This window comes from Lethenteron reissneri, chromosome 41 (genome assembly GCF_015708825.2).
Source record: "Lethenteron reissneri isolate LAM-NWPU_2019-01 chromosome 41, ASM1570882v1, whole genome shotgun sequence".
NCBI lineage: Eukaryota > Metazoa > Chordata > Hyperoartia > Petromyzontiformes > Petromyzontidae > Lethenteron > Lethenteron reissneri.
In genome coordinates this window covers 7,289,107-7,299,400 of record NC_083819.1, presented here as the reverse complement: position 1 = coordinate 7,299,400, position 10,294 = coordinate 7,289,107, and the positions used below count along the sequence as shown (strand labels likewise).

The 10,294-nt window shown below is 55.1% G+C and overlaps 1 protein-coding gene across 1 annotated transcript; it reads right to left on the bottom strand.

The window, feature by feature from the left end:
- Positions 1-5,410: 5,410 nt before the first annotated feature.
- On the bottom strand, positions 5,411-10,063 carry LOC133352810 (synapse differentiation-inducing gene protein 1-like). The gene is made up of 5 exons (XM_061568728.1): positions 9,727-10,063; positions 9,037-9,169; positions 8,612-8,905; positions 7,902-8,069; positions 5,411-6,524 (listed from the first exon to the last, which is right to left on the bottom strand). Exons 2-4 carry the CDS (start codon positions 9,085-9,087, stop codon positions 7,938-7,940), a joined length of 477 nt encoding a protein of 158 aa, XP_061424712.1. The 5' UTR covers positions 9,088-9,169; positions 9,727-10,063; the 3' UTR covers positions 5,411-6,524; positions 7,902-7,937.
- Between the last annotated feature and the right edge of the window lie 231 nt (positions 10,064-10,294).

Sequence of the window (10,294 nt, the reverse complement as noted above, 5' to 3'; positions counted from 1 at the left end):
AGAGGTGACCAGTAGGTGGGCCACGAGGTGACCAGTAGGTGGACTAAGAGGTGACCAGTAGGTGAGATAAGAGGTGATCAGTAGGTGGGCTAAGAGGTGACCAGTAGGTGGGTTAAGAGGCGACCAGTAGGTGGGCTAAGAGGTGACCAGTAGGTGGGTTAAGAGGCGACCAGTAGGTGGGTTAAGAGGCGACCAGTAGGTGGGCTAAGAGGTGACCAGTAGGTGGGCTAAGAGGTGACCAGTAGGTGAGATAAGAGGTGACCAGTAGGTGGGCTAAGAGGTGACCAGTAGGTGGGTTAAGAGGCGACCAGTAGGTGAGATTAGAGGTGACCAGTAGGTGGGCTAAGAGGTGACCAGTAGGTGGGCTAAGAGGTGACCAGTAGGTGGGTTTAGAGGCGACCAGTAGGTGGGCTAAGAGGTGACCAGTAGGTGGGCTAAGAGGTGACCAGTAGGTGGGTTTAGAGGCGACCAGTAGGTGGGCTAAGAGGCGACCAGTAGGTGGGCTAAGAGGTGACCAGTAGGTGAGATAAGAGGTGACCAGTAGGTGGGCTAAGAGGTGACCAGTAGGTGGGTTAAGAGGCGACCAGTAGGTGAGATAAGAGGTGACCAGTAGGTGGGCTAAGAGGTGACCAGTAGGTGGGTTTAGAGGCGACCAGTAGGTGAGATAAGAGGTGACCAGTAGGTGAGATAAGAGGTGACCAGTAGGTGGGTTTAGAGGCGACCAGTAGGTGGGCTAAGAGGCGACCAGTAGGTGGGTTAAGAGGCGACCAGTAGGTGGGCTAAGAGGTGACCAGTAGGTGGGCTAAGAGGTGACCAGTAGGTGAGATAAGAGGTGACCAGTAGGTGGGCTAAGAGGTGACCAGTAGGTGGGTTTAGAGGCGACCAGTAGGTGAGATAAGAGGTGACCAGTAGGTGGGTTAAGAGGCGACCAGTAGGTGAGATAAGAGGCGACCAGTAGGTGGGCTAAGAGGCGACCAGTAGGTGGGTTAAGAGGCGACCAGTAGGTGGGCTAAGAGGTGACCAGTAGGTGGGTTTAGAGGCGACCAGTAGGTGGGCTAAGAGGTGACCAGTAGGTGGGCTAAGAGGTGACCAGTAGGTGGGCTAAGAGGTGACCAGTAGGTGGGTTAAGAGGCGACCAGTAGGTGGGCTAAGAGGTGACCAGTAGGTGGGTTTAGAGGCGACCAGTAGGTGGGCTAAGAGGTGACCAGTAGGTGGGCTAAGAGGTGACCAGTAGGTGGGCTAAGAGGTGACCAGTAGGTGGGCTAAGAGGCGACCAGTAGGTGGGTTAAGAGGCGACCAGTAGGTGGGCTAAGAGGTGACCAGTAGGTGGGTTAAGAGGCGACCAGTAGGTGGGCTAAGAGGCGACCAGTAGGTGGGCTAAGAGGCGACCAGTAGGTGGGTTTAGAGGCGACCAGTAGGTGGGCTTAGAGGCGACCAGTAGGTGGGCTAAGAGGCGACCAGTAGGTGGGCTAAGAGGCGACCAGTAGGTGGGTTTAGAGGCGACCAGTAGGTGGGCTAAGAGGCGACCAGTAGGTGGGCTAAGAGGCGACCAGTAGGTGGGCTAAGAGGCGACCAGTAGGTGGGTTTAGAGGCGACCAGTAGGTGGGCTAAGAGGCGACCAGTAGGTGGGCTAAGAGGCGACCAGTAGGTGGGCTAAGAGGCGACCAGTAGGTGGGCTAAGAGGTGACCAGTAGGTGGGTTTAGAGGCGACCAGTAGGTGGGCTAAGAGGTGACCAGTAGGTGGGCTAAGAGGCGACCAGTAGGTGGGTTAAGAGGCGACCAGTAGGTGGGTTAAGAGGCGACCAGTAGGTGGGTTAAGAGGCGACCAGTAGGTGGGCTAAGAGGCGACCAGTAGGTGGGCTAAGAGGTGACCAGTAGGTGGGTTTAGAGGCGACCAGTAGGTGGGCTAAGAGGTGACCAGTAGGTGGGCTAAGAGGCGACCAGTAGGTGGGTTAAGAGGCGACCAGTAGGTGGGTTAAGAGGCGACCAGTAGGTGGGCTAAGAGGCGACCAGTAGGTGGGCTAAGAGGCGACCAGTAGGTGGGTTTAGAGGCGACCAGTAGGTGGGCTAAGAGGCGACCAGTAGGTGGGCTAAGAGGCGACCAGTAGGTGGGCTAAGAGGTGACCAGTAGGTGGGTTAAGAGGCGACCAGTAGGTGGGCTAAGAGGTGACCAGTAGGTGGGCTAAGAGGCGACCAGTAGGTGGGCTAAGAGGTGACCAGTAGGTGGGTTAAGAGGCGACCAGTAGGTGGGCTAAGAGGTGACCAGTAGGTGGGCTAAGAGGCGACCAGTAGGTGGGCTAAGAGGCGACCAGTAGGTGGGCTAAGAGGTGACCAGTAGGTGGGCTAAGAGGTGACCAGTAGGTGGGTTAAGAGGCGACCAGTAGGTGGCAGTACTGCAAACGTGTGGTTGTTGTCTTCTCTTACGCGTGGGTTTTCCCCGGGAACTCCGGTTTCCTCTCCACCCGCAGGCCCATCAATATTCAAACTTGACGAAGAGTGGCGTCCGGTTACAGATCAATCCATCACTAGTATAAAACACGTAATGATCTATTCTTACGCTCAATATACATCACATCGAATCGCGCGTGCGCACGAATCGATCGTTTATAGTTTATGGCTCCCGGCAGGATGTGTAATCGGGGAGATGGAGCGATGAAATCGGCTCGTGTGCAGTTTGATGGATTATTATTTTCAGTATAAGCATCCCATGTTCGTGAGAGATGGCTATGATATAGGCCTTAATCCATAAGTGGATTTATCAATGGCTTATGATGGTTTTAGTGAGTTATACCAGTACAGTATAGACTCTATAATTGTCCTGCACTCTCATAATGAGGCAATGATTAGCGCTATGCGCTACGAACAGCCGACCCGAGTTATGCCATTAAATAGCTGACATGGCTAACATCAGAGGCAAATAATATCTGAACCGGTCCTGGTCATCCCTTTGGTGAACTCAGCCTGACACGAGTAACATCATTACAAACCCCCAAGTATCACGGATCAAATTCAGGTAGGACCCCACTCTTACCACTGAGCTGAGCTTAAGGTCGTCCAGTCCGCACGAGGGAACTGTACATCATGACCTTTAAAAACACAAAGCTATTTTACCCCCCCCCCCCCCCGTGTGCCCTCACCCCCCACTTCCCCTACCCCCTCTGCCCTCTACTCACCCCCTCCCTCCATCGGCCCCATCCACCGCCCGCGGTTATGCACCGTTCGGAACCGGAGAGGCGACTTCCCTCACCCCCCCCTCAACCCACCTCAACCCCCCACCCCTCAACCACCCCCTCTCACTTCCGGATGCTTCTCACCTGAGAGAGAGGGGCGGGGTGCGGGCACCTGGGCGCGGTCACGTGACCCCGTGCTCGCTGACTCATGAACTCATTGAGGGGGCTCGGGGTGTAGGGGGGTGGTGGTGAAGGAACCCATCGTGGTGACTTGAGTTGTGGGTTGCGTTGCGCTACGACCTTGCTTGGCGACCAGAGTTCGAATTCCGCTCACGGCCCCCAACGTCAGTGACGAATTATCTGAACCGGTCCTGGGCCTCCCCTAGGTCGACTCGGCCTCAAATGAGTACCTGGCGCGATGTGAAAACTACGCAACTGGGGAGACAAATGCGGTTGGGCGTGGTGTTGGCCACACCACCACCTCGCATACCGGTGCGGCCTTAATTGGTGGTCGCTAACATCGTTTTCCCCTACAGTCTGATCATGCTATATGTGGGAGATTTGTCTGTGTGATGACTGCGGTCCCAAACGAAACCCAATGATACCTGGGGGTAGGTAGCGGGGATGAAACCCCTGCCGGAGAGTGTGAGGCAGAGCTAGGAAGGACGTTTAAAAAAAAAAACAATCAAGCTAGCTGAACAGAGGCACAAAGGCCCCAAAAGCCAAGCGGGTTAACAACACGACGCTGAGCGAGGTCGTAGCAAGTTTGGGACAAGACGAGACGATGGGGGAGCAGTGCGAGGAGGCGAAGTGTTGCCGTGACTTGCAGTGCGGTGGTAGAACAGGCCAAGCATGGCTCGAGGGTGAGAGGGGGTGGGCGTGCTGGCCTAGTGCTCGGCATTGGTGCAGGAATCGGTGGAGTTGGCAGAGTTCTCGCGGGTGGGGACGATCGTTAATTTACGAGATGGATTGACACGTCGGCTTTCGCGACCAATATCATCCATAAGAGGTTTGTTTGGGGTTAGGGCCCGTCCATAAATGACGTCACGCGATTTTGGACGATTTTTTACCCCCCCCCCCCCCCCAACTCGTCACACGGCGTTACAAAAAGTCAGACCCCCCTCAAATATGACGTCACAAAGCTCAACCTCCCCCCCCCCAAAAAAAACATATTTCCATTTTGAAAATAAAACATGCTTCAAATCGCTTTACACTATTGTCATTGTAGTGCGTATTTAATGTGGCGCTGCTCTCTGATGTTGTAGGAGAAAACATTTATAAAAAAATCGATTTAATTAAGTAGAACGTGTTGTCTATATTTATTTAAAGTTGCGCATTTTGATGTGACGGCACATTTATCACTCCCCCCCCTCGTCACACATCGTCACAAATGTCTGATCCCTCCCTCCCTAGGTGCGTGACGTCATTTATGGACGGCCCCTTAGATTTAACCCCAAAAGAACCTCTGTTAGAGATGGAATGAAGTGCGATATAGGCTGGATGGGAATGGGAGGAATACGGGGCAGAAGGAATCAATCTCGATTTTAAGCTTTCGTAACTGCAGGAATCCATACTCGTTGGTTCTTTCGGTAAAGTCACATAGGTATAAAATAAAATAAATCACGAAGTTTCGCCCACTTCAGCAAAATAAATTTATTGCTGTGGTTTTCCCACCTGAGGACGACCGCTTGTGTTGCAAACGAAACGTCGTGATTTATTTTATTTTATACCTCCGTGACTTTACCGAAAAAAACACAGAGTCGTGAAGGAATCGTTGAGGGCATCCGTGCTGACTGCATCTCCACCACTAAGCCCGCAAGCGGCGAAGACTCCCTCGTCATCCGAGATGGCGAGCTGGCATTGCCTCCCCCACACCACACACCCCGTCTCCCCCACACCCCTCTCTCCCGCCGCCTGTGCCGTACCTGGCGACCACATGGCGCGACTCCACACGCGGCGCCCCTCGTCCCCCCCCCCCGGCTCGCCACAACAGATCCCCTCTGAGCCCCCCACCCTACCACCCACACTGCCCCCCCCCCCACTCCGTACCCAGCGGCACTGACTCTGCTTGGTGTTAGAGTGACGCCAAGATTGCAATGCGAACACGAGAATTGGGCCTGACATCGGGCCCGGGGTCGCGCTATGATCATTGGAAGGGATAGTACTAGTGTCTGGTTTGTCAGAGTTAGGGCTGGAGTTGGTTAGGGTTACGGGAAGGGTTAGCACTAGTGGCTGGTTAAAAAGGGTTAGTACTAGTGACTAGTTTGTTATGGTTTATGGGTGCTACTATTGGCAGGTTCATGATTCGCATCATTAAATAAACAAAAGTTGACAAGTCGCGGGTCAGGTGGGTGCTTTTATGCGCAGAAACCGGTTTCCATTACATGTATGTGCACACGGGACTCATGAATTGACATTATATTTTAGCATCACAGTTTTTTTTTTTTTGAAAAATATGCTTACGTAATAATAAGACATTCAACGTACAAAGCATGTAAATCATGTCACCGCATCTCAAGACGCTCACGCACGACACGTTTCGTAGGCGTTCATATCCAGAGAGAATCGCCTATCAGATTGACCACACGTCGCAATGGAAGCAAAGGCAGCGAGCGTTGCGGCACTGCGCTACGGAGCATCTGAACGAGCATCTGGCACTCGTTGGAAAAGGACCTGGGTCACGTATCAACGTGAAGATGTCCGTCATGGCCAAAGCCGCTGATAGCGCCTCCAGCGCCGCACCTGCTCGCTGCGAGAGCTTTCTCCCCTCCGCCAGATCCCGCTGCTGCTGCACGGTAGAGACACGAGACTACGTCCAAGATCTGCCCTGACCGTCTTCCACTATCTGGCCTTCGGTCTTGTCTTCTCCTTGGTCAACGGCCTCGTAGAGACCACTCCAATGGCTATTTCGGTAACCGCCCCCCCCACCCATCCCATCCTGCAGAAACGTATCCCACCCAGTACAGTGCGGGTTATCCAAACATATCTCCAACACTCACCTGCCGTCGGTACAGAGGACATGGGGCTCGTTACCGGGGACTTGGAATCTCACCCGGTCTCTTAACACAATGGATGTAGCTGACTGACATACAGGGCGGGTCGGGGAGCAGTAGCGAGGTTTCCCCTGTATCCCATCTCACGGCCACGATAGCGGCTGCTTTGGGCCTGAGGGGGGCTGGGGTGGGGGGGCTCCCAGGGCCCACGTGGAGTCTCCTGGGCAGGAGGGGGGGATTTGGGACCACCCCCCGCCGCCTCGAGGTGACTCTTCTTGGGCAGGGAGGCCATGAGCGCCAGGGACATCCTCACAGCATCCGGGTTGATGGAGGGAGCAGCGAGGAGGAGCGCGCGGTTCACCTGCCAACAAAGACAAAGATCCCCTATATAGGCATGTGGACTGTTGGGGTAAGTGCTGTCAGTTCATATTAAGGCCGGAAAGGTACACTACGGGGCTGGGTGGCCACCGTGGTCTCCTCGTCGCCGATATTTTAGACACCGCATCGGGTAATGACTTAAGGCTGAGCCGACCTAGGGTATGCTCAGGACCAGGTTCAAATATCCGCCACTTTTGTTGGTCGTGAACGGGGAATCGAACTCGTGTCGCCGGGTTTCGCAGTGCAGTGCGCTAACCACTGCGCCACCGCTCTCCCACACACGCGCGGATGAGTGGGTCTCGCATGAACGCGCGGGCGCCGCACGAGGCAGGTGAATGTCTCTGGTAGCGTAACGAGGCGGGTGGTGGTGGTGGTGGCGCCTTCGACTGCTGATAACTCTCGACCGGTAACCTCGGTGCACCTTGCGAATGCGCCTGCCGATTTTGTTTTCAAAGTAGCAAGTGCTCCATTAATCCCATGTGGCTCTCCCTCTCTATCTCTTGAGGTATGTAAGGGCCGTGTAGAAGGGCCACTGTCCGAAACGTCGCCTTTTATTCATATCATCCTTTTATGGCCACCGTGTTATTGATGAACACGTTGAGGGTGTTTGTGTTGTTGTCCTCTGAGAAGGAAGTTTGTGGTCTTAATTGGCTCGTGATAACTAATTGATTGCTGAATAAAGGTCCGGTCCCCACTGCGTGTCGCATGTGTGGGGGGACTGTTTGACCATACTTCACCACGCTGGTCATTGCAGGTTGGTGCAGGCGAGGCTCGAGACCGGTTCAGATATCACTCGCCAATGACGATGACCTTGGTCAAACAAATCGAAGCTCCAATTTGTCGACAGCCGAACCTCCGATTAGCACGGTTGGCTACGGTGCGAAAGAAGTTCAACTTACATATGTGTAGTGCACTAACCACCGCGCCACCGTTCCCCACCTGATTGGTTACTTACGTGCTCACACACAAGATCGTCTCTCTCTTGTACATGTACAGAGTCCTCTTATCGATCTACTGCTGGCTGAAGGCTCCCACGCGACTGCGAGGGCTGTGTGGATTAATTGCCCAGAATAGACGTCCAAGCATAGAATTGAAGTTCAACGGTGGATTTTGTTCCACTGCGCTCAGCTGTCTGCCGCGTTTCAACTCAGTCGCCTGTGTCTACCTGTTAGTTGCACGGGGGTCACCAATTCAAGTACACTATTGACCAGGTTCAATCTCTGCTTAGCTTCCCTGGCCTGACGAAAACAGGCCCATTGCGGGTGGTTTGTCATAGTTGGCCTCTTGGTGTGTCTGCCTCTTTGTATTGTGTCTTCATCTATCTCCACCCGATGTGTCTGCGTGTGGAAGTCCGCGTCACCTCTGCCGAGAAGCAGAAGGTGCAGATGCTGAGCCCTCAGAAGCAGCAGATCATGGAGAGCACGGAGGAGGAGGAGGAGGACGAGAAGGAGGAGGAGGAGGCCAGGTGGACGCGAGGCGCCACGGGAAGGAACTGGTCCTCGCTGCCCGCCTCGCTTGACGAATCACTCTGTGCCACCAACAACAACAACAACCGCCATTCGCCGCTAAGTGGTGGTGACGTCACCGCGGCGCTTGTGCCAGGCTCGGTGCACATTCTGGCACCACCACCGCAACCGTCACGGTAACGCGACCACCCCAAAGACGCGAAGTCAACTATCACCACGATGATCTAGCAGATGACCACCAACAATCATCGCCGTGATGACACCACCATCGCCACCGCCATCACGAAGACGCCGCATCACGATGATAGATCACCATCAAGATAAAACAACCGCTAGCTCGATCACTGCGATGACGAAACCATCCCTATCACCATCATCACCACCACCGCCACCAACACCACTACCACCACAATAACACCACCATCTCTCCCACCACTACCAGCTTTGCCACAACCCCGCTCGATACCAAATCCCTACCACCTCGACCATAACTACCATCAACCCACGGGGAAACCACCATCCCTACCACCACGACCACAATGATGACTATAACGACGTGACTACCACCACCACGACCACCATTCCACTCCCTCGGGGGTCCCACCTCGCGCTCCTCCGCCGAGTCCTCGCTGTTCGAGGCGGAGGAGGATGAGTCAGTGCTGGAGTCGCTGCTGGAGGAGGCAGTGCGGGATAGCTGTGCCACCCTCGCTTTGCTGCCGTCCATCGATGTCGTCTCGCAGCACGCGGGGAGGCTGCCTGCCTTCTCGCGGAGCTCCGTGGCGGGGCCCGGCCCCAACACGGAGCTCCGCAAGGGCGCCTCCTCGGTGAAGAGCAGCGGACCGGGCTGAGGAACAGGGCGGGCAATCTCGGGGCTTTGTAGGACGCGCGGGTCCAGCACCTGCGGGAGGAGGGGATCCTGGTCAGCTCCTTCATCTCACCCCTCACCTGTACCACGTGACCCTCGCCTGGGCACCAGGTGAGCCTCAACCTCGTCCACGAGGCCTTCACCTGGAGTCATCTGACCCTCACCTGCTCCGCGCTGGGTAGCCCCGCGGCGCCGTTCAACACGGGGATGTCCATGGAAGATACGGAGCGGGCCAGCTCCTTCTCATTCACGGCCAGAGGGGGCTCGACTCGGGGATCAGAGGTTGAGTCACTCTCACTGCGACCCGCAACAACAACAGCAGCAGCACCACCATTAACAACAGTCCGTCTCGACAGTATATACATACATTATATAATTCACAGCCCTTGGTCAATGTACTGCTGGACGAAGGCCTTCCCAGGCCGTGTCGGTCATGGGGGTTGCTGGACCATACTTCACCACGATGGTCAGTGCAGATTGGTGACGTGTGCATTCCAAGGACCGACTCAGATATCACTCGCCACTGATGTTAGCTGATGGCCGGGATTTGAACTCAGGTAGCTAGTAGTGGAGTGCGCTAACCACCGCGCCACCGCTCCATCCCCAATATAATGCAACATGCTGTAAAAATAACAATGCCCTTTATCCAGGAGAATCTCCTTGAGTCATCGTACTCTTTTAAGGGGGTCCCACACTCACCACTTCCATTAATGAGCATTTTGCACTCGCACATTTGCAATTGCATTGTTACCCATTTCATCATCATTATCATTAACGGGGCGTGGTCAATCAACTGCTGGATGAAGGCCCACGCAAGCTGCGGCCACGTCTCACGATCCTGCGACATAACCCACCCGGCATGTGCAGATGCACCGATTCCATTGCTCCCGCCTGTGCTAATCGACGGTACAATTCACTGCATAACCCAGGCTCCTTCCTGAAACCCTCACCCCCGCCTGCACCTGTGTCGGCACTGTCAGGATGAAGCGGTCGATGCCTCGGGCCGTCGCATCCTTCCCGTTGGCAGGGGTGGCAAACCGAAGCTGGGACGTTCCCGGTGACAGCAGCCGTTGCCCTCGCCGCTGCTCGATCCCTGGTTCAGGGACCCACCGAGGGGCCGAGGGGGATCCTAGAGGAAGCGAGGCTGCGTGGGTGGAGGTGTGGCTCCCATTGGCTGTGTTACGGCTCCCCCCCCCCCCCCCGTCGCTCGCTGATCTCTCTACTACCGCCCCTCAGCCGCGGACGCACGAGGAGAGAATTTTAATCAACGCGACTGTAACTCGCACACTGCGTCTGCAGAGCGCGGCAGCTCACGTGTGTGGAGAGCGGTAATGTAGTAGCGGTTAGCGTGCTGCGCTACGAACCCCGGCCACCCGAGTTCGATTCCCGTTCACTGACAAAAATAGTGACGGTTATTTGAAC

Excerpts from the sequence above, each read along its gene's own strand:
- LOC133352810 (XM_061568728.1), bottom strand. The coding sequence starts at position 9,087 with ATGGACATCCCCGTGTTGAACGGCGCCGCGGGGCTACCCAGCGCGGAG. Across the intron at positions 8,906-9,036 it reads GGCTACCCAGCGCGGAGCAG|GTGCTGGACCCGCGCGTCCT; the intron begins GTGAGGGTCAGA and ends CTCCTCCCGCAG. Across the intron at positions 8,070-8,611 it reads ACTCGGCGGAGGAGCGCGAG|AGTGATTCGTCAAGCGAGGC; the intron begins GTGGGACCCCCG and ends TTGGTGGCACAG.